The sequence below is a fragment of the Barbatula barbatula genome (genome assembly GCF_947034865.1).
Source record: "Barbatula barbatula genome assembly, chromosome: 11".
In the NCBI taxonomy this organism is placed as follows: Eukaryota; Metazoa; Chordata; class Actinopteri; order Cypriniformes; family Nemacheilidae; genus Barbatula; species Barbatula barbatula.
In genome coordinates this window covers 20,103,019-20,126,690 of record NC_136774.1, presented here as the reverse complement: position 1 = coordinate 20,126,690, position 23,672 = coordinate 20,103,019, and the positions used below count along the sequence as shown (strand labels likewise).

Here is a 23,672-nt window from a genome sequence, read left to right as displayed (position 1 = left end):
TGTCTTAAATATGAACCAGACGTGTTTAGGCTACTTGACGGGACTTCATGGCAGGTGTGGAGTGAGCCAATTCTGTTTTATTACTGCCACTTTCTTCAGAAAATCTGCCAGGGAACAAGCCCCCCGCCAGTCGCCTGCCCTCGGATTACAGAAAGGTTGCAGCCATTATGAAGTTATTGAAAGGCAAAATCATGGCAGAAACCAATAAGAGACCTCCCTAAAAATATGACCTATTTTGTTTATTCAAACTTTTGCATCTTGACTGTTTAGATTGCTATCGGATTAAACATTAACAGTATATTTAACAAGTTCATACACGTTGCCTAAAGAACCAGATTGTTGATCCTAAAGGGATAGTTTCTTTCACCATTTACATACCTTTGTGTCATTCCAACCACTAATGACTTTCGTCTACAGAACACATATATTTTGAATAACGTTGCTTACCAAACAACACAGACCCCAATTGACTCCCATTGTATAGACACACATCACTTACACAGTTATATACAGGGTTATGTACATGATATCTGGATAAATAAATTACGTACATTGTTTAATTTTCGGGTGAACTATTTCTTTAAGAATCCTATTACTCATTGCAACCTATACACATTATGTCATTCAAATACAGAGCTCCATTCTTCTGGCTTTAAGCAATAGGACTGGTTACCAATTTACATGCATCTCCGTGAAACACAAGCCTCCAGTATTGTCTTTTCTGTGGCCCCTGACATATTGTCGTAATGTGACAGAAAGCCAGAATGAAATGTGGCATTTTGGAAAGGTCAGTTCATGGCCATCTCAGAATTCATCTCCCATCATGACGATGGCACTTGTCATATGGATGTTGGCATGTGCAGTCATCCTATAACTTACGAAAGAAAGAAGGGAAGCATCTAAGGATGATGACTGAATATGTGACATTCCGGAAACAAAAAAACGTCCTGTCTGTCTGTCTGAAAAGCACTTTTTCATTTATGTTTGTTGGTTTGTATTTGCGAATGGTATCTTAGCTTGCAGAGAATTTATAAAATATGAGATCTGTATCGTCCCCAAAATACAGCATATCATTTTACATTTTCAGAAAGGTGTTTTAATTCTTTCATTATTTGCTTTTATGTTATTCCAAATTGACATGACTTTATTCTACGGATCACAAATTTGGATTTTTAATGACATTTTTCACTTTTCTAAATGAGAAAAGAAGTGATACAGGTTAAGGCATCATGAGAAATACAAATCAGCGAACATAACATTAAGTTAGCTACACATTTAATATGTTCTTCTATGTACTTCTGTGAAGACTCATACTTTAGAGAGAATGAAATGAAAAAGCAGTGTATGCATGTTAAAGTGTAACATTGTCATTTTGACGTTTCTCACGAAGACACAAGTTTCCCTTTGGGAGGATGAAAAACACACGCTCATCCCAAAATCAAATCAAATTTCTCTTATCATCTTGTTATTTGTCGACGTTATCCTCGCAGGTAATGTGGTTATAAATTGAATTTCGGCCACAGGATTTCATTGTTTACTGATGCCGGTTGGCTTTAGGCAGAGAAGCAAGCTGTTAATGCATGTCAGTGAATTTATTTAAGCTGCGGTGCGGACGAAATTTAAAAAGGGGGGTTGGGCTGTCACGTTCTCAAGGGCATGACTCCGAGCCACGCTTACACGCAGATCCATGTTTTATTCAGGTCTGTTTGCTTTCATTTGGAGGGGGAAGGGAGCGGTGACTGCTGTCATTTGTGTTTGATGTCATCTGTCACTTGCCCTAACTGTACTGATGAGCTTTAATTGAGTAATAGATTTGCCTTGATCTTTCGTAGAAGTCTTAAGTAGGGGATTCCCACTGACCTAAACTAATGTTAAAAACGACAAGTTTTAGAGTTCAGTTCCAGCAGGGAGACTGCAAGACACTGTTATATGATTTCTCTTTTTTGTCTTGTCCCGTGCCCCTCCCTCACCTGTGTGCCCAGGTAAAGTGAAGAGCGTATATGATGCTCAGACACCCATGTGTCCGATCTGTCAGGCTGTGCTGCGACCGGGAGAGCTACAGGAACACATGGGGCAAGAAATGGAGCGCCTAATGCAGCTACACAACAGGTATAACCTCCAGCATGCTATTCAACCACCCAACGCTCACCTGAACGTTGCTTTCCAGTACAAATTAGCAAACCCAAAATCACTAAGTTAAAAGCTGTGGATGCTTTTATTGTCAAACAAGGCGTTTTTACAGACTGAAGTCAAGGTTTTCTATTTATGCCTTGTTCTCTTTACCTGGTTTGGGTGTTATGTCAATCGCTGCGAAAATAAATACAATTAAATATCCTTTTATATCATTACTAAGGTTTTTAGTCTTGCCTTTAGTCTATTATTTTGAGAAAATAAAAGAAATTGAAATCACGAAAGTTTGAGTTTGCTCAAAACCAGAATTTTCTTACCTCAGTTTAAGAAATATTTTTCTTGTTTTAAGCATAAACTCTTGTAAATGTTAGATTTTTTCAGTGAACAAGACATTTATTTAGTCTCTCAAGTAAATCTACAGTATGTAGATTAAAACAATTCTAGAAATGTGTGCTACACAAGACAAATATACGAAGTCAGAATTTATTTTTAGCAAGTCTGTCTGCATCTCCAGATTCCCACCTAAAAAATGACATTATCCACTAAACAAGTGTATTATAATGAAACCTGACACGTTGCTTTATAATAACATCATGGAATCAATACGACGTCAATGAGTCGATCAATAATCTATCATTCCTCTTCATCCTCTTGTCTTCCTCTCCCTCCGGCACAATCTGAGATCATCAAGCGATCATTCAAGGGCAGATTTAAACTGCCTCAGCCTGTATGTGTCAGCCAGAACACACACAGACAGTAAAGTGGAGGTGACAGTCAGCATGCTCTTATGTCACCCTAACTCAAATCTCATCCAGGCTCATGAAAATGCATCGCCGCCCTTAGTAGAGAGATCAAAAGATGAGACGTGAGGAAGAGATGCAGAGGTGGAGGAAGGGCAAAATGAAAGCAGATTGAAACAATGAACGCGGACCCCCTGACGCCCCCTCTCCCTTCCTAAGGCACATTAAATGCTTCCAGGTCTTGATGGCATATTTATCTAAAGCCCCTGGGCCCCTGCGCCGTGTCTCCACCTCTTTTTCTGTCTCCTCCATCATCGCAACATCACAAATTACAAGATGTTACATTGTTCCTGACATTTCACAGCCAGCGAAGCTCAAGGCGGTCCCCGCGAAAATCACAGCGAGCTAATAACGCGTTTGCTGTCAGCTTTAGACGAGGCAGGTACGCACATTAGCCACTCGGAACACATGAAAGATTTCTCCAATAAAGAAATTACAGCCATAATCTGTTTAGTGACAGAGCCACGGACAGTAATTGTGTCAAATTGAACTCGGCCCCGGGGTGTGCGAGAGCCTCTCCGTTTTACAGGACCCGAGTGGAGACAGCTTTTTATTTATTTTATTTTGTCTGACTGTCAAGAAAATATTGAATGTTCTGGTTTAAGAGCAGGTGCAAAAATTCTAATTTGCACAAAATGTTTTTTAAGGCAAGGTCAAAGATCAGCGGTTTTGTTTTTAAGGGGTCTATGGCGATGAAATGTGTTAATAACATTCTCTCTTGTTTACAGTCAGGGTCCCGCTCAAAAGGAGTTTCTCTCCGCTGGGCCGCCGCCCAAGGTACTGACTCTAGTTCACAGCACTTGTTATATACAGTTCATTTTTCACTATAGGCAATAATAATCTATCTCTTTCTTTTAGTCTCTGTTCTCTATGCACATAAAGAGGGAAGGTTCCTCGTCCGCTTCCTCTCCGCGGCCCGCCGATGAGGCTGTGCACTCTGACAGGTACCAGGTGAGAACTTGATTCAATGTGCACAACATTTCTGACATTTAATACAATGAATGAGTAGTTTGCACTATGAAGTATATTAGTTTGGTTAAAGGGATGGTTATAATTTGCAGTGATTAAATAAGTAAATTTCGATAACTGTGTAATTGATCCAGCGCCTGTCAATCAAAGGTTTGAGCCGCCCTTAGCGCAGTGCTGCCATCTACTGGACTTTAATTGTTTTTACATTACATTCATTTTAAAAGACACTTACATGCTCTTTGCATTACATTCTTTGCATTCTATCAAAAGACATTATCTGCTTTGTTCTTTTCAGACGTTTTTGCGAGTACGAGCAAACAGGCAGACACGACTCAATGGTATGTTGTCCGTAAGTCACAGTAACTCACAATTTACAGTTAAATTTTTTCCCTTTGTGTTTGTTTTGTTCAATTGCTTTTCAGTATTTCTATTTGTTACTATTAAAATTCATTTGACATAATTTCAAGAACTTGATTATGAAAATTATACATAATTGTGTATCCCGTGTTCCTCTGACTTAATTGTTCGAGCATACAAAAGTCATGGAGTTATTTCACAGAATGAATGTATAGTAAATTATATATTTTATTATATATATATATATATATATATTGTGAATTATATATATATTGAATAAATTAAAATTGTATACTCTAGCTTGAAAGCACTCTTGCAAGCGTCTGCCAAGTGCATCAATGTAAATGTAATGGTCAGACATCACTAGCCTTTTAATGTAAGATTAGCAAAGTAATACAGTATCGAAGCTCTGTACTGTGAAAGATTGTTAGACTATAATGTTAAATCTTCGATCATTTATCAGGACTGTTAATTTTTATGTGGCTTCATTAACATGGGTAAAAGGTGCGTGCACCGGAGGCTCGGTCACAGCTAATTGATCAGATTCTGTCTCTAATGAATGATCCTCTCTTTGTGTTATGGTCAACTTCACTTTGATTGTAAAGGGCTTCCACTGTCCTCTCTGACTCCATTATGAGCTCAGACTCCTAAAGATTAATGTACCCTGACATCATTAGGGGCTCAGCAAAACACACAGAGATTTTAATGGAGTAGAGACCGTTCCGCTGCGCTGGATTTTACTCCCAGTGTGTGTGTATGTGTGAAACGGAGAGTGGAGAATGGAATGTTTTGATTGTCTTTATTTTACAATCGGATAAGTAGATCAATCCAATTCCCTGGGTTTCTATTTATCTATCGGAGATAAAAAGGTTCAGATCTTATCAGGTCGAGAATGTGTTTGTGTTTTGTTTCTTGTTTGTTTTGCTCCCGTGTTTTGAATTTGAATCTGCCTCGTGATTTTTAATAAACAATCAAATGAATGTATGCCCTTTATTCTTTGATAAGACCAAACTCAAAAACAGGACAGTTTCCATCCTGTTTGTCCAGAACAGCTGTTTTTTATTGTGCACTTACATACTGTTTCTTTTTTTAACAGTACGCATCGGAAAACTGAAAAGACGGAAAGCAGAGGAAGATCAGGTATGATGGGAATCCAGTTCAGTCATTGCGATTGCGTTTGTGGGTCACAGTCGGTCCCCTAGCTCCCCTAGATCTGCTTTCCGCTGCCAGATCACAGAGCATTTCTGGTGTCTGTGATTTGATTGGCAGGTGGGATATGACATGGCATTTCTTTCATGCGGCTGTCCTGTTTAGCTCAGTCAGTCAAGTGTAATTCAGGGGCCGGAAGCAACCAAACAATGAACCTGTATGTCAGTTGTCCGTTTATTGTTCTTTTTCTCTGTTGTGACCTGATGTGTATGGGTGTGTGTGTATTACAGAGAGACAGTCTGAGTTGTATTGAGGATGGCTCTGTGCTGTCAGCCGGCAGTGAGTTTGAATGGGGAGAACCGAGAAGAATACAGATGGCTTCTGTACTCAGAGGCTTCAGAGGTACAGACACAGACACAGAGAACCTAGTAACTAAATACTTAATATATTCATTCATATTGACTGTGTGACACTCACATAAGGAGTATCAGATTGTACAGAATAGACAAAAGAAAAGCATCTTTTGAAATTATGGTAATGCCTCCCATGAAACTCCTGCTATGTCACTTACTGTAAATACTCTAATAGCTGTAAACAATTTGCTTTAGGTTTGGTAGGCAGCACGCTGAAGGATCATCAGGACAGCGATGCAGATCTGGACGTGGATGGAGACGATACTCTTGAATATGGAAAAGCACAGTATCCTTATTTAAGCTGACAAGTGAAGAAGTGCATCAGTCTTTAGTCTGTTTGTGTGCATTTCTATGTGCCATTGAAGGAAGATGATCAACCACGTTTCCTCAGCAGACGTTCTCAGATACACAGAAGCAGATGTGATTACCTGTTCAGAAAATCAACCCAGAGATGCAGAAGAACGGCAGGCGTTAAGAGGAGTTGTTTTAAAGTATGCATTCACAAAGAGGACTTTTTTAGGCTCCTATTCATCATCTTAAGTTTATTCAAAACCCTTTCTTTTCTTTGAAAGTGGAGACACGGCCAGCAGGTTATCTCCAGAGCAAACCAAGCCAGCAAACTCAGGTGAGCCACATTTTTCAGGCAGCGGTTTTTAAATGTATTAAAAGTTTGAACTGTTTTTTAAGTGATTTTGACAAGCTGTAGTTTAAAAAAGCTTTACGTGTTTTCCATGTTGTTTTACAGCCAGATTGTAAATAATTACAAAGCGTATTACAAAAATACATGAAAATTCTGTAAAATTATTGTATTTTATAGTCTAAGCTTGTGCAATAATAACAATAATAGTGCTTTTTGTCTATAGAAACTCCCACTACCAGCAATGAAGAGTTTGACAACAATACAAGCACAACATCTCCAAGAACCTGTAAGAACAGCGAGTTAGAGAAGTAAGTGTTTTATTTGTGTTTATGTTTTAAAAGTCATAAATTAGCTTCTCCACCAACCAACGATGTACTGTTCTTGATCTTAAGGGTTTCACACGTGCGCTCTAGATACACAGCAGTGGTGCTCGTACGGGCCGTAAAGGTTTGAATCCATTCGGCATGTTATTTAAAGAGATCTTTACAAGATCGTGATATCCTGCTGGAAAAGGGATTTGAACTTCTTTTAGGCATTTTGTTCAACTGAGGTCAAGTTTGCGCATGAAAGGACACGTGAGGAATTATATGTGGCTGACTCATTCAATAACAATGTCACAAATCAATGCTTTCTCAGGAGGGGCCGCATTTTGGCAGCTCCACTCAAGCGCGTGTGACTTATGTTTTGGGGTGAATCATTTATCAGCTTGATGGGTCCATTTATCAGTCGGGGAAAATCAGATTGCAGGGAAACTATGAAATAATTCCACATTATTGTAATTTGTAGATGTTTGTATGCCCACCTACAGGTTATAGAAATCACTGGCATTTAAATAACATACAGGCTACTGTATGTCCGTCTCTCTTAAGCAGACTGAAATTGACAATCTTGAAACTTTCTTACATCATTTATTCACCCTGATGTTATTCCAAACCTGTATGACTTTCTTTCTCCTGCAGAACACAAAAAATATATATTTTATAGAACGTTGTATGGGCACAAAACCACAGACATTTTTCAAAATATAACCACAAACCTATGGAACTGTGGATACATTTCTAGTAAAATAATGAAAAATAGGAATAGGATTTTTTCAGTTTAAACTTCAACATATAATTACCATATATAATTACATGTATAATTGCATTTATATTCGGCATCATTCTCAGCATTTTGTATAAATATTAGGCATGTATTTATACAAGATAATCTGTCACCATTGTGCGATGGGTATTTAGCCTGAGGATGAGGCCAGTAATTTTATATTTCCACCAGACATCCACACACCAGAAAAAACTGCATTCATTATGCTTATATTTGGCAACTATTACATGAGGCATTTTTGATGGATCACTTAAACCTCCTGCTGTCACAGTTCAATTCCTGAGAGCTGATTAAATGGGGATGTGTTGGCCGGGATGTAGCTGCCGGGGATTAGGGGGCTCTGAGCGAGTGTTATTTAATTGTGGTGAAGTGGAAACACTCGAGTGAGAAAGAGTTAGTGAGGCAGGAAGAAAGAGCGCTCCTGACAAATGACAGTCTGCCGCGGGGCGCCCGATGCCCGGCCCTGTGTGGACACGCTAATAAAGCAATTACACCGGGACAATGTGTGCACACTTGCTGCGGGCCGATACGCGAGGCCATTTACTTTATGCTGTTTTGACCCTGCTAACATTCTAATGGCAAAACCACAGAGGTAATCTCTTTAATATCTCAATTCTTTTCCTAGATATCAAACATCAGGAGTAGAGAAGAAAAACATTTTGTCTCTTGCATCTCAAAAATGTCTCCTGGTATAAACACAGGGAAATCTCACAAATGTCTCAACTTGAGTTTAAGAAGATATCTCAATAATGCCACAAACTGAGCTCATATTCGCCAAGTCTGCAATAAATACCTCTGTAGTTTTAATGTAGTTTAACAAATGTCTCATTTGTTCTGTTTTTAAGCAATTTTAAGAGTAACATCTGAGTTGATAGTTGATACCACTGGACTGTAAGTACTATAACAGGACTTCATTAGATCTTCTAAGCTATAAAGGAGACCTCTAAGCAATACAATTTTCCTCTGTTAAGCAAGGTTGATGAAACTTTTCTGGTTCTTAATGTTCCGTTTAATCTCTCTTTCTTGCTTTTGGTATTTCGTTTCTGGATAATATTACTAAAATAATAAATAATGTCAAGATACAACAATAGAATTTAGGGATGAGCACACGCGTGCGTCACAATGTTAAATTAGCTTCTGAATGCATCTGATTTAATGATGCAATCTGTCTTGTGATTACTGATCATGTGTAATTTAGGATTCATAACATGTGGCCTTCAGCAACAGAGCCGTGAGCATGCCGTGACATCATAATAAATCTCTGATGGATCTCTTCTTTGTTTGGTTTAGCGTATCGGATGACCCCTCCCTCGGAACACTTGAGGCACTAAAAACACGGATCAGAGATCTAGAAAAGCAGCTCACGCGAGGTGACAGGTTCAAGTGTCTCATATGTATGGTAAGTTTGGTCTGATCATTTAGATAAGTTTAAAAGCAAATGAGCTGAGAGTCTCTCTTCGTAAATGTACCTGTAGATGTGAAAAAAAACAAAACTTTTCAACTGATGGGAATATGTTTACACTGGGGCTTTCAAGCTGGGGTTTATGGTGCAGATATATAATACATAGCAATTGGTTTGAGGAATGCTTGTCTTTCAAAACATATTTCTGAATTTTATTAATAAGCTGTAGTTTTTAATACACTTCTTGTTAATGGATTGTTAGAGAAAGCCTCAAGACGGAGTTGAGTGCATGCAGTATTTCATAATGGGGTGTGAAAAATAATACACATTTTTTGTTTCTATATAATCTAGGATTCATACACCGTACCTCTGACTTCTATCCAGTGCTGGCATGTCCACTGTGAGGAATGTTGGCTTCGCACTCTGGTGAGATGAACCTATATCATACATTTATTCTGTACATAAAGTTTATAGCAAAGTATGTGTCTGAAAATAAAATGAAGCCAGATGTCAGAGTGTTCACTGAAGGGATGATCTATACATTCATTCATTCACCCTCATGTCATTCCAACCCTGTACATGACTCTTTCTTCTGCGAAACCCAAAAGAAGATATTTTTAGAAACATTTCAGTGGTTTTGTGTCCATACAATGTAAGTCAATGGGATCAGTGCTGTTTGGTTACCAGCAATCTTCAAAATATCTTTGTTTGTGTTCTGCAGAAAAAAGGTCAAAAGAAGGTCAAAAATGTAAAGATTTTCATTTTGGGAGAACTATCCCTTTAATAACTGATGATTTTTTATGTATTCAACATCAACATTGTTATCTCTCACAGGGAGCAAAGAAGCTTTGCCCACAGTGCAACACCATCACCTCACCTGGAGACCTGAGACGGGTGTATTTGTGATGGACCCCTGAGATATGGGTGTCTTGTCATCTGCCTGTTTACACTCCTCACAAACTTTAACCGAACAGAGCCCTTCAGGGCCGATGCAGTGCTTATTGCCCCACAGAGGTATGAATCCTGAAACTGTTGGAACGCAGTTAGATGAAGACCACTGTGAGCATTTTTCATTTCTTGATGAAATGCTGTTAAGTTTTATGGAATAAATCTTCGAAAATGTTGTGTTGTAACAGTGTTGTAAGGATCGTTAAACTGATCACAGAATGGTGGTGGTTTCTATGTATAAAACCTTGTTTCGATCTTTAATAAAATATTGTTTTAAGTTATTCTCAGATATAAAGCAATCTGTCCAATAGTTTTGTGAATGTTTTCGGAAAACACTGAAGGTTTTTTTTCTAAATTGAGAGAGTTGAATCATTCATAAACTGCGTTTGGTGAAGAATGTGCAAAAAGCAATGAATCTTGTACATTTTTTTTCCATATTTCTGTGACTGTATAGTTATGTTTTTCCATTAAGAAGATCTCTGGACGAGATGGGTCTTTTAAATATGGATAAATTAACTTATTTTGCCTTTGAGGTGATATAATGTTTATATAGTGTATACGTTTATTTTATTATTATAAAGTATTATTTGTTTGTTTAAGGATCCCAGTATGCTTAAAATAACACACATAAGAGATTAATTCAATGATGCAAAATTACAAAAGCCATTTCCATAACGTTTAAATGGAATTCACTCTTTAATTCATTTTAAAGGAACTTTATTGGCATATTGTGCATAGTAACAATATTGCCAAAGCATTTTACTTAAACAAGTAATGACAAATAATATACGTTTAAAGATTGACAAATTCATCATTTTGGCAAGAAGTTTATACACTTACAGTAACTACCACATGATCCAGAAACAGATAAACAGGTCTTTATATATTTTCTAGATTTTGTTGGCGATTGTGAAGATCTGTCTTCATTCCTGGAATGAATTACATTAATATTTAGCCCTGACAGGTGATTGGCAGGTTGCTATGAATTAATACTTATTTTATGTACAGCGGAGCTACAATGAATAGTGAGTGCTGCTCTCTGGCAAGCAGGCGGGGTTGTATGACATGGACATTGCGTTCAGTTTGACTGAGGTTGATCTATGTATCCACTTGACCACTTGACATTGCTTAATGCATTTGTGACAACAGAAGATGAGTTCAGTTTCCTCCTCATGGTATTTTAGCAATAGTTTTGTTACTGTTTAGTCCCTCTAGGTCAGTTACAAGTAACTGAAAAATCGTGAAGCACTTTTGAAAGTTATCTGACATGAATAGACTGGAACATAAAACCAGCTTTGTTTTATGATGATGTATTTTGTACAGATTCATCTGTTTCTCTTTGACAAAAAATAAACTAAAGTTGTGTCTAACAAAAAAATGTTGTTCTTGCAATGTAGGTTATCACTTTTCTTTTGTTGCTTAACATCCTCTGCCTGTTTAAGTTCAGCTTATGGATCTTACAACGTGGATGTCTTAGGTTGATGTCCTGACATATCTCTTTAGCGGTACAGTACAGACACTGTCTTTGTGGATTTAGGTTGGTGCAGGATTAGGGAGGTCCTGTGCGGGGTGATAGAGGGTCACTTAATCCTGCTTCTAATGCAATTCTAATGCAGTTACGTGATTCATTGTCTTCACAACCAAATTTATCCTCAAAATGTACGAAAGTGACCAATTTTTTTATATTTACATTTAGAAACTAATAAATTTTTTTACAGTTAATGTTTTTGGAAGGGATATCTTGCATCATGTAGAAATGTTTAGATTTTTCAGTGCTTAGTTTAAATTGGCCACTACAATTTCATCAATCTGTCATTTACACAGTAATGCCCTGTAATATATCATAGCTTTTTCCAAGTATATGTGCAACATATTTCCTATGAAATTATACATTTATTTTTGCTTTTGCATTGAACTGAAATAACTTTTTACTAAAATGCATTGAAATTGCAGAATGGGCCGACTCCAGTGATTTCTTTTCTCAGTGTGTTTTTTTGTAAAGAAATTGTAAGTATAAACTATATCAAAAGTCTTGACTATTGAACCTTTGCACTATTGTTGCTCAGGAAGAGACTTTTTAAAGCCTTTTATTTAAATATCGACCTGTAATTTGATTGGCTAAGAGTGAATGGAGGCGGTGGTAATTGGTCCTGGCAGTAATCTGAACAGTAAGTAAGTGAGTTAGAAATACACAAACACTCACATACAGTTCACCATCTGACCTACACATCACAGATAAGGTAAGATCATTTTTGCAAAGTGTTACTTCCTTACTTCATTTTCTTTGACACACAGGCTCAACACTTTATCTCTGATGTGAAATACATGGCACAGATAAAACTTCAGTTTGCTTTATGTTTGTCCAAAGCATACATCAATGTAACTTGACTATTTGTTTCATGCATGTTTGCTCTTCATCCAATGTTCATTTCATTAGCTTATTTTTTAATCGTGTTCATTTTTACACTGTACATTTATTATTATATATTGCATATGTTATAATTTGTAGAAATATTACTGGTGCCTTGAAAATATTAGCACACTGTAAATATTATTTTTTAAATATCATGAAATGTCTAGTCAAAGCTGAAAATGATTTGAAATGTAAATATTTATTGGAAAAAGCACACGGCAGATGTAACTTGTGTGCAATTTGTTGTATAATACTGTATATTTACTCCAGTGTGTTCATTGTATAAAACATGAAGACAAACATCACGTCCCAGTGCCTTTTGGCTTATGATAGATAAACCTCTTTATTGGACTAACTTCATCTCTTTAAGACATTTTAAATGCGAATGAGATAAATATGTCCCACCTGTGCTTAATTTGCCAAGTTACTATAAAAGGATTTTTGGTGTTGGCCTTAAGTAGCACATTACCCACATCTTTCTTCTTGGGGACTTTTAAGACATTTATGACTACATGATGTTTGCAACAATTAATGAAAAACAATTATGATTAGTTTCCTCAGAAAGGTTGTAGAAAAATGACTTCTTGATTTGCATTAGTCTCTATTATAAGACACGATTCGCAGACCTTAAAACAGAATGGCTAATGCCCGGATCAGTGGATTAGCTCCTGAGCTTCTCTCTTGGAGAGATGCAGACATGCAATAGGCTCAGTGTCTGCTCATGTGACCTTTACGAGCATATGGCACTCATTCTCTTGCTCTCTTATATCCAATCAAGTCACAAAATTAACTTTGTTGGATTAAGTTCAACGACGTAATTTGTGAGGTGCCGTTATATCTAGAATATGATGCCTTACATTCTTCAGCAAACACATGCATCTGTTTTAATTCTCTCACAGAGATGTCAGGACCCCGGCCTGTAGTTCTGAGCGGCCCGTCAGGAGCCGGAAAAAGCACCTTGTTAAAGAGACTGATGAAGGAATATGAAGGCGTTTTTGGATTCAGCGTCTCTCGTACGTATTAACCTTACAAAAAACAGACAGATAAGTCCGACCACATCTCAAGAACTCAGAATAGTTTGAGAGCTTTATCTGTTTTCTGCAGACACCACCAGAAACCCTCGACCAGGTGAAGAAAATGGAAAAGGTGGGACAGGATCTCAAGCATCACATTTATAATAACAGCGATAGATTGAAATAGCAGTGAATCAGATAACGTCAGATTAGTGAACAACATAAATAAACATAAAGAGCAGAAAGTGAGTAAGAAAGAAAGACTTTTTTAAACTTAAACGTGTCATTGGATGCCCAAAAAAGCCCATTCTCATTTATACGTAAGTTTTGCTGCTTCTTACTCCCAAGTGAACTGTATAGATTCATTTCCAAATATTTCGCCACATTTCACGGGATCAATTTCCTTTTTTTCCCCAATGTGCCTTTGTTGTTTCCTCCGTAGGGCTGAATTGTCTCCCAATGCTTCTGGGGGCTACATTACTTCCTGTAGCAGACATCCTATCCTCTGACACATCTAAAGGTGTAAATTTGGTTTCCATTATTGGTCGTAATTGGTTATTTCTGATTATTCGCATATTTAATGTGATGAGGGAGTAATGGGGGTTACTTTCATCTTCCTCAGGACCGAAGCTTATTAAATGAATTACATTTCAGGCCATAATTACTGCACAGATATGATTGTTTTATCTTTGACATGAATGCTGGTGTGCACTTTGGAGTAAAAAGCCTTTGAAAATAGCCCCCTGTGTTCCCTAGTGATTTTCTGTGTAATCTGAACGATATACCCACTGGGACATCGCTCCTCCACAGCACAAATACCCCGAGACAAATCATTAGCATCACAACATCATAAAGGTGCCATTTAGAGCCTTAAAATGACATTAGGCTTAGTTCTGGAACATTTATTCTGATGTCCAAATTAGTCCAAAAAACATGTACCAAAAAAATACATGTAGATCAAATCGTGAAATTTGTTGATTTCTAAGTCAGACATTTTAAACGCATCAAACTCTTAGAGTTCTGCTTGTAGTTTATTTTTTACACAAATCAATTAAAAAAACACGGGGAAAATGTAAAGGTTAGAATATAATATTTTATGTTCATGGTATGTACGACGACCAGCTGTTTCATTTCAGTGTTTTGTAATTCCTGTCATGTTTTTCTTTCTTTTCCCTTTCTTTTATGAATAGAACTGTACCGCTGACAGTTGTTATGCTAATGGCTGTCTACTTTGCACTTTTTTCATGGATGATGTGCCTTCCTGTATAGTTTAGGTTGTGAATTTGTCTTGTGCTGTGTGCAAAAATAGCATGCTGCTTCAGAACCCCTCCGATGTGTTAAAAAGTCAAAATGGTATGAACCTGGCAATATGCAGTTATTAAAGTTTTAAATAAATATGAACAAATTTAGGGGCGACTTTTGTTTTTGAGAGATGGCAAATGTAAATATGAGTTTTTAATGCCAGATCTTTAATCACTTGTTCGATAAAAAATTGCTTCATAGAAATAGAAATTCTGAAATAAACATTTGATTCCCCCTGCTGAATAAAACAGAGGTTTGTCTTGTTAAGCTATGAAAGCGCTTTAAGCTTAAACATTGTATCATTTTATAGCAGTCAGAAGTTGCTTTGTTTTTACCATTAACCTTCAATAGTTTTTTCCTCAACCTAGATTATCACTTTGTGACCAGAGAGAAGATGCGAGAGGGAATTGACAATAACAACTTCATTGAGAATGCCGAGTTTTCTGGAAACATGTATGGAACCAGGTTAGTTGTTTTTCTGCTCTTCACAATGACCGTAGAATAAGTGATAAGAGTATCACTTAACATTTGGAAGATAAAGTAAAATTAAATCAAACGTGATTGCTTCGCAAACTTGTTATGACCTCATTCTGCAGTAAATCATCTATAGAGGACGTTCAGGCACAAAACCTCATCTGCATCCTGGATGTTGATATACAAGGTGTGAATAACATCAAGAAGACTGATCTAAATCCAATCTATATCTCCATCCAGCCACCTTCAATGGAGATCTTGGTGAGTAGATCGAGTCATGCCAGTAACTTCAATTTCAAAATTACAACTAAATTTGTTATGGTTAAGGTTAAATATACCTGGTTTACAATTGTTTTCATATGCAGGAAAAGCGTCTGCGGGAAAGAGAAACAGAGACAGAGGAAAGTCTACAAAAGCGTCTGGAGGCAGCGAGAATTGATATGGAACTGAGTAAGTCCCTTGCACAGTGCTATACTGTTTTTAAAGTCTCGAAAACAATATTTCAACTTCGATACCATAAAAAATTATACAGCTTGCCTTAAGGAAACATGCATACATTGTACAAATAAGCAAATGTCTTGATTCTTCGTTTTAAAGCTTATTTTATTGCCAGTTTAATGATTCACTTGAGGCTCCCTTGACAGTTTGTTGAGGCCCTCTAGTGGCCCTGGTTAACAAACACTGTCCTGTTCTCCTCTGTAGGTAAAGAACCTGGGGTATTCGACATTGTTATCATTAATGATGACATTGAAGAGGCCTATGAGAAACTCAAAAGTGTTCTTGTTGAGGTAAGGTATTTATTTTTATCATAAAATTGAAAACAAAAGATAACAAATCTGAAAGTTATTTGTTTTTCTTCTTTCGAAAAGGAAATCGAAAAGGTGCAAGATTCCAAGAAATAGGAAAGAAGAAACTACAGTGTTTACTTTTCTGCAGGACGCCACGAGACATGAAGCCTTCATTCCAGCCTTACTGTGTCATCACAGTTGGTTCTCTTGTCAGACATTAAAACGTTATTCAATTCAATGTTAAAAGTCAGGTGCAAAGAACGTTATTAATATCATCTCTGAGAAGAAAATCTACAGTATGCATATACATACTTGAGATTGTCACCTTGAAGAATGAATGGAAACCTGTATTGTAATCCAAAATGAGTTGAGCAAACTGTCAGTATTGATAATAGTTTATCACCGTGCTACTTTTTCAAAAGGTCTATAAATGTCAAGAAGCACGAGTGTTTGTAACTTAAGGTTCAGATCTATTTCAGTAGATGGTTGTGAATGACCTTCTCAAAAACAAAGTGTTATTTTTTGTTCAGTGCAAATAAAACGAAACCAAGATTACAATTGTTCGATTTCTTCATTCGTCAATTTACCATATTAAAGTGAAACAATCTATTAAGTAACTTTTCCCTCCGTTGTGAACATTACACTTAATAATACAAGTTATTTGTATTTTTTCACCGCTGCATGTGCACTCCTTTAGAAAAATGTACCCTAACAAAGTTTTCATTAAAATAAACAAATAAACAAACAAAACAAACACTGTAAATAAATAAACACTAGATTGCTATTGACACGTTTGTACAATCAGGGTTCATTTTCAGAAGAGTTTTTCCCATGCGGACACTGTCAGCGTTGGTCCCCTTGGCAACCGTAAACAACGACGGAAACGGAAAGTGCAAGTCGCTGGCACCCGGTAAACAAATCTAAAAGACTATTATTAAAGTGTTAACTTGCTTTGTGAGTTAACATGAATTTCATTTGGGTCTAAGGAATCGAGCTATAAAGAGGACAACAACCACAGCGCATTGCGGTGAACATGAATAATGATTGAATTCGTAAAAAAATCGTAATTCGTGATTTTAATACAGTATATTTTGGGTAATAAAGTACGTATTGTTCTCTGAAGTTTCTGTTTCAGTGATGTTTAGCAGTAAGGAGAAAGCAGCTATCGGTCAGGTGATGTGTTTTCTCCGTGAATGGGACCAGGGCAATAAAGCAGTGCGCGCGCGGATGCTGAGTGACTTTTTGACTAAGAACACCGGAAAAACGTTTCATGAACTGGAGCTCGAGTTTGCTCAAGTTGCCAGCTTGTTCCTTGCTCGACTCACTGCCTGGATGAGACTAACGTATCCATATATGGTCACACTATAACCTGTCTATTATTTAAAAATGAAGACCATCTGTTTATATGACTTAAATTCAGGTTTTTAAACTGGATACCTTGTGTTTCAGTCCTTACATGTTGCGCTTCCAGATACATGTTTGGAACATGTCTAAACCTTCAGCTCAGAGCGCTAGGCGTCTTCCTCTCTGCCAGCAGCACGTAAAAAATATTTCTATATAGTTGCAGTTGTATTTGCTGACTAAAAGACTACATTTCAAACATTGTGTTTCTAACAACCAGTCATCATTACCTGATGGAGTTTCTGGGGATGGGTGGAGTTTTGACTCTTCTTGAGACTCTGGGCCAAGAGAACCTCAAAGACGAGGATAAAACTGAGGCTCTTCGCTTGCTCCAGATCATCGCAGATGCGGGTCCAAAATATAAAGAGCTTATCTGTGAAAGCTACGGTATTAATAAAAACATAATAAAATAATATTCAGTAGCAATACCAAATGGAAGTTTGCAAAACTCATACGTGTACATGTTCAATCTGGATCTGTTTAGGGGATTTTGAAAGTCGGGTTCTGTGAAGCATACATTGGCCGAACGAATCTTTACATCTGTTCTTTGATTGGCAGGTGTGAAGGCCATAGCTGAATGTCTGGCCAAGTCTCAGGCAGAGGGGACTCAGGAGACAGCCGCCACCCTGCTCGAGTCCTTGGCCCATGGAAACTCCAAATATCAGAACCAGGTGTACAAGGGCCTGATCGCCCTGATGACCTGCACCTCCCCAAGAGCACAGAAACTTGTATTGCAGACTCTACGCATTGTCCAGGTACAACAGTGCTGTCCAGTTGCAATCTGTACCAGACGAGTTTTACAAATAATGCTACAAATAATACATTTTGTGTAATATCAAATTATTCTAATGAGAAAATAAATATTTCTTTCAGCCCATTTTAAAAACAGCTCTACATAACATAGTGGATCCTCTGCTGTGTCTGCTGAGGTCTCTTCATTTAGAAGTGCAGTATGAAGGTAAGTGAATAGTATTTTCCTTATAGGGGTTACATTCAACTTTCCAACATTTGATCACAGACCAGGTCTTGGGAATAATGCACTAATGCTATACGTTTACATTTGCATTGCACTTTTAGAAAACCAAATAGTCCTCCAAAGTGATCAAAACAATGAAGCATACAAGGTTTTTGCTCTTTGAAGTTTTTTTACACATTGTGTTTGATTAAGTTTACATTTTGTCCACAGCCACAGAACTGATAAAAGAGCTTATGAGATATGAGGTGAAATCTACTTTGCTCAGGGGTCTGGTGGCTCTTCTCAAACCAAGCCAAGAGGGACTTTCCAAACACAAGATTCAGGAGGGTATGATTTGTTTTCTTTCAACTGAAGCATACTTTAATAGATTTTTTTGTTTATACCAATATTTTAATTATACTTTATGTTGTATGTACAAGTTGGGACTGCTTGGGAGATTGGGCGGTAAGTCTGTCATCACCCTCTCAGGTTTAAAATGACACTAGGATGAGTAAATGATGACAGAATTTTCCTTTTTGGGTGACGGTTTAGCTGACATTGAGCATACAGCTTACATCTGTGCTCTTCTGGCCTGTAAAATGCAAGTTTAGATGTATTTTAACAACTTATTTAGTTTACTTTCACGGGCACGGAAATTCTATTTGTTGAGATGAGGAGCGATCACAGATTGTTGGTTAAATTTTCTTTATCAATTATAAATTTACATGAGACATAAACTGTCGTATGAAATTATGTTTAATGTTAAGTATTTGAAATTCAGTGAAAACAGTATGATTGTTTTGTTAGATCCAGGAATGGAAAAAATGTTACACCCTGTGTTCCTCCAGCAAGCAGCTGCTGCCAGAACCATAAGGTAAAATCAATAACGTCAAACAATACATTTAAGATAACATTCAAGTTGTTGATGTCACTCTTTATGACATTACAGGATTCTGACACAGAGCAGTGAGGAGATATCTAAAGATCTTCTGTCTCTCGGAGTTATCCATCACTTAATGTATGCTATGGGTAATCAGGAACATCCAGATGCCCAGAGACAAGCAAGCCTGGCTTTAGAGGTACAGTTAAAACAACCACCCACTTACAATAACACCCATTCATTATGAAATAAATATCATTTCTGCTTTTCATGCTGTCACAGAATTCTTCAAACAAATTAAATCTCTGATTTTAAAATTCATGATCTGTTTAGCATTTTGTGCGCATGTATCCAGTGGTGGAGGAGCGTGTACGCAGAGCCATGGGCACCACACTGTTTCAGTCTTTTATGGTGCGGTCACATCTTACTTTATGAAACGGTTTAAACATAACTTTTATGATAATTTTTTATATATTGATTGGTCTTCTTAAATGTTGTTTTGCAGAACAATGCAGAGTGTCTACATCTGAATATGGATGAGATACAGGCTTACGTTTTGTTGTCAAATAACACAAGTGTGACATATGGTGAGTTTATAAAACTGAGGTTCTGTTTTATTATTTAATCTTTATTTAAATAAAAAATCCCAATCATAGCCTAATATTTATGGTCATTGAAAATGATGATGTTGTAATTTTGTTGTCTTTAGTTCTAGAGGAGCAGTATTCAGATCCTTGAACACGCTCGAATATTACAATACAAGGAGGGAACCATTTTTTGGCAGCTGATTTTGTTGGTGTTTTTGTTAAAATAAAAGTGAGAATTTACCAAAAAATGTCTCACACATTTATGATTTAAAATAATACTGTGGTGGGGTGAAGAAAAATTACTTAAAACGTATAAAATCTGTATTATTTATACCATTATGTGATTTGAACACGTCTCTTAATTTGCTTTGACGACAGCGGTACGTAATCCGTTATTGGCTCTTTTACGCCCCGCCCCCAGGAAGTGAAGCAAACGCGGGAGAAGGGCCATGTGTGTTTCTTGTAATCAAAACAAGACTCCGTCCATACAGACCTAGCGTTTTTAATGTGCAATCTTAAACACATTGGCATTTGTGACGCGTCCATAACGATTTGTTATTAGTTTTAGGCTTTTAAACGAGTGTAGTTATGCAGTGATCATATAGTTATCCTCACGTCGTTTATAAATAACATATAAATAACAGATCCGCTGCCATGAGCAGATTGAGATCTGCGATGCAGAGGGGGAAAAGTGTGGTTTTAGAGAATACCGAAGTCATTAAATCCAGCAATAAGAAGAAAACAAAGGCTAACATTAAACAAGGTGAGTGCTTGTCCAATTCATGAACTCGCTTTCTGCATAGCTTGTTTGTGCTAAGTTTACATCACGTTTTTACTTCATCCAGAGGATAAAACACTATCAGAACCCTCATCATATCACTTTTTCAATGATCTTCCTGAAATTTCTGCCTACCGATTTCATCTACTGCAATGGTATGACCAAAACAAAAGAGAGCTTCCGTGGAGGACAGTGGTAAAGCCATGTCGATTTACCTCAAGTAGTAGTTTTAAAAAAACACATTTATTTTACTTTTGATATTATCGTTACAGGCCACGACAGAACCAGATGTTAATATCAGGACATATGCTGGTAAGAAACGTTTTTATAACATTAATTCTAAGCATAGAACTTGTTTTTCTCAGCATATAACTTGTTTTTCTCTTACAACTTTTTTAGTGTGGGTCTCAGAAATCATGTTACAACAGACTCAAGTTGCCACTGTGATAGACTACTATAACAAGTGGATGAAGGTACTAAAGTGTTTTGGCTTAATTTTGCCAACATTTATTTGAATGAGTTTCTTTGTCTTCATTTTTTAGAGATGGCCGACCGTGGAAACACTTGCTGCAGCTACATTAGAGGTGATAGTTGCATTTACACAGCTTCAATAGAAGACATCATATTTATTGATGTCTTCATATTTATTGATGTCTTAATATTTATTCATTACGTCATAGTTAAGTTTTGGTGTCTCCCAATAGGAGGTAAACCAAATGTGGGCGGGTCTTGGATACTACTCTCGGGGACGCAGATTACATGAAGGAGCTAAGAAGGTACGCTTTAGAACAAAACTAAAGTTTACTATCTTAAATTTTGTTGAACTCACAAATAAGTCTAAATAGTTCATGTTTTTTGGCATGATTTCTTAAAACAGGTGGTATCAGACCTAAACAAACAGATGCCAAGGACCACAAAGGAACTTCTGAAATGGCTGCCTGGGGTAGGACGTTACACCGCAGGGGCAATTGGCTCTATAGCCCTTGGACAGGTTGGTTAATACACATGCATTCACCCAGTTTTTTTACAAAACCATATTTATAATAACAGTATTGATTTAGGCATGTAGTTGTTTTCATTCATTTGTTATAATAGTCTTTGTTGTTCAGGTCACAGGTGTAGTCGATGGAAATGTCATTCGAGTTCTGTGCCGTGTTCGGGCCATAGGGGCAGACAGCACTGGTCCTGTTGTTACGGAAGCTTTGTGGTACTGAAAGATCCATCACGGGCGGATGTTGTTATCTTTTCAGCACCATGATTTAAATCGTTAACATGTTTTGGGGATTTTTTAAGGAAAATTGCAGATACACTTGTGGACACAGAGAGACCTGGAGATTTCAATCAGGCGATGATGGAGTTAGGGGCCAGAGTTTGCACCCCAAAATCCCCTCTATGCAGCCAGTGTCCCATACAGACCCATTGCAATGCATTTAGGAAGGTATTACCGAGCAGCTCTCAACCATTTACTTACTTCTAAAACAGAAACTGCATAGTATTAAATATCTTGTCTTCTTGTAGGTGAGCATTAAGCAAGAGAAAGACTCTAAAAGACTTCAAAGTAAACTGGCCTCAAAGCTCAATACCTCAGTTCCTGACATAGAAAATTGTTGTAAGTCCCCCAAGTTAATATTCTTACAAGTATATTCAACATCTGTTCATGTATCATAAATTAAATGAACTGTATTTACATACAGCAGCTGGTGGCAGTTGTAACTTGTGTCTGTCAGAGGACTGGGACTCCCAAATGGGAGTGCAGAATTATCCAAGAAAGTCTGTCAAAAAGGCACCACGTGTGGAGAAAACTCTAACCTGCATAGTACAACATCAGAGAGGAGAGGAGGTAGAATATCTGCTAACTCAAAGGCCAAGCAAAGGTGAGACACATGCTGTAATAGTTATGACTCCAATTCAAATTTTAAAGTGATAAATGTTTCTTAGATAATTTACCAATGTCTTAATCATTTGCAGGACTCTTGGCAGGTATGTGGGAGCTACCCAGCATGGTCCTGGAGTCTGACCTTTCGGAGAATAAACATAGGGGTTTGTTATGTATCATGATGCAAAGATTTCTGGAAACGTCACTGGACACAGACTCCTTTCAATTTGTGGGAGAGGTAGGTATTTTGGGGTTCAGATAAGAGAAGTTTTGCATATCTGGTCCTAACTGGATATCTGATATCTATGTTCTCTGTCAGGTGGTTCATATTTTCTCCCACATCCATCAGACATATATTGTGTTTTCCGTGTGTGTGTCTGACTGCTCAGAGAAAGAACAAGAGCAGAAAACATGTTGGCTTACTAAATCTGCCCTGCAGGGGGCAGCTGTGTCCACAGGACTGAAAAAGGTGCGTATTTCCCCCACAAAAGTGTCCCAGTCAGGCCAAATTTAATGACTTTTTAATTATGTCATGATTTCCCTCTATTTGATTACACAGATTATGAAGCTCTACGAATCCTCAAGCAAAGTAAACAGCGGGGTAATATGAATACTTTGCTGGATTTGGCCCTTGATCAATATTTAGCTTTGTTATTTTCATGTTTTATGTGTAAGTGAAGTTGTGATAATGGTCCTGACATTTCTCACTGTTTTAAAGGATGTAAAGAGAAAACTCAGCCCTGGGGTTGGAAAAGAGAAGCAGTTTAACGAAAATAAAAAACGTAAGGTTGGCGCTGATAATGGAGGACCCAAACAACTCCGTCTCAGTCAATTCTTTTCTACCTCAAAGCCAGCAGGGAAAACAAACAGCAAAGACGCATGACAGAGGCTCGTTTCTCTTTTAAGTTCTTGTGGTGTTAAATGTTTTATATGTGGTCATGTGTGTTTAAGGTTGTGTAACTGGTCAATGCATTATTATTACATATGTTTTAAATTGCTATTAATAAAATATCTGTTTTAAAAACAAAAGCAAACATGTCTAAAAAAACACATTTTTGTTATGGTTTTTACATTTTAAAGCTTTTATTGCATCCATGTCCTTTTGTACTGTAAGATGACCCGTTGCCCGTAATTTAACTTGCATCTAATGAGAAAAAAACTAAATGACACAGCAGTAGCTTTAGAAATGAAGACAAAAATCTTAAATTTCAAGAACTGATACATAATAAACGATTGACATGCCTTGTTTTCTAAAAAAAATTTATAAGTGAATATCTATAGCATTTTTTTTTA

At 37.2% G+C, this 23,672-nt stretch overlaps 4 protein-coding genes across 7 annotated transcripts; all 4 read left to right on the top strand.

Moving 5' to 3' along the window:
- The first annotated feature begins 1,988 nt into the window (after positions 1–1,988).
- On the top strand, positions 1,989–11,283 carry rnf220b (ring finger protein 220b). The gene is made up of 13 exons (XM_079467011.1): positions 1,989–2,109; positions 3,659–3,707; positions 3,789–3,881; positions 4,195–4,237; positions 5,353–5,396; positions 5,696–5,807; positions 6,014–6,104; positions 6,223–6,309; positions 6,391–6,443; positions 6,682–6,766; positions 8,853–8,961; positions 9,316–9,390; positions 9,799–11,283. The coding sequence occupies exons 1-13, from the start codon at positions 2,018–2,020 to the stop codon at positions 9,868–9,870; spliced, it is 1,005 nt and encodes a 334-aa protein (XP_079323137.1). The 5' UTR covers positions 1,989–2,017; the 3' UTR covers positions 9,871–11,283.
- Positions 11,284–12,058: 775 nt separating this feature from the next.
- On the top strand, positions 12,059–16,627 carry guk1b (guanylate kinase 1b). Of its 3 annotated transcripts, XM_079468542.1 has the most exons (9): positions 12,071–12,152; positions 13,225–13,338; positions 13,430–13,471; positions 13,781–13,858; positions 15,009–15,105; positions 15,237–15,375; positions 15,480–15,564; positions 15,817–15,902; positions 15,984–16,627. In XM_079468542.1, exons 2-9 carry the CDS (start codon positions 13,227–13,229, stop codon positions 16,014–16,016), a joined length of 672 nt encoding a protein of 223 aa, XP_079324668.1. In that variant the 5' UTR covers positions 12,071–12,152; positions 13,225–13,226; the 3' UTR covers positions 16,017–16,627. The 3 variants fall into 3 exon arrangements, with proteins under 3 accessions (XP_079324669.1, XP_079324668.1, XP_079324670.1); XM_079468543.1 differs by lacking the exon at positions 13,781–13,858 and having other exon boundaries at positions 12,059–12,152; XM_079468544.1 differs by lacking the exons at positions 13,430–13,471; positions 13,781–13,858 and having other exon boundaries at positions 12,089–12,152; positions 15,984–16,458.
- Positions 16,628–17,039: 412 nt separating this feature from the next.
- armh1 (armadillo like helical domain containing 1) lies at positions 17,040–19,876 on the top strand (the record flags this gene model as incomplete). Its single annotated transcript, XM_079468146.1, has 11 exons — positions 17,040–17,245; positions 17,374–17,442; positions 17,524–17,690; positions 17,862–18,058; positions 18,177–18,261; positions 18,490–18,606; positions 19,066–19,132; positions 19,208–19,337; positions 19,472–19,549; positions 19,644–19,725; positions 19,848–19,876. 11 exons carry the CDS (start codon positions 17,040–17,042, stop codon positions 19,874–19,876), a joined length of 1,227 nt encoding a protein of 408 aa, XP_079324272.1.
- A 259-nt stretch (positions 19,877–20,135) lies between these two features.
- On the top strand, positions 20,136–23,631 carry mutyh (mutY DNA glycosylase). 2 transcript variants are annotated; one of them, XM_079467845.1, is made up of 15 exons: positions 20,136–20,488; positions 20,571–20,658; positions 20,776–20,815; positions 20,903–20,976; positions 21,046–21,087; positions 21,208–21,279; positions 21,381–21,494; positions 21,613–21,710; positions 21,797–21,941; positions 22,022–22,112; positions 22,198–22,377; positions 22,472–22,617; positions 22,699–22,848; positions 22,939–22,980; positions 23,098–23,631. In XM_079467845.1, the coding sequence occupies exons 2-15, from the start codon at positions 20,656–20,658 to the stop codon at positions 23,260–23,262; spliced, it is 1,362 nt and encodes a 453-aa protein (XP_079323971.1). In that variant the 5' UTR covers positions 20,136–20,488; positions 20,571–20,655; the 3' UTR covers positions 23,263–23,631. The 2 variants fall into 2 exon arrangements, with proteins under 2 accessions (XP_079323971.1, XP_079323970.1); XM_079467844.1 differs by having other exon boundaries at positions 20,149–20,488; positions 20,571–20,698.
- The last annotated feature ends 41 nt before the right edge of the window (positions 23,632–23,672 follow it).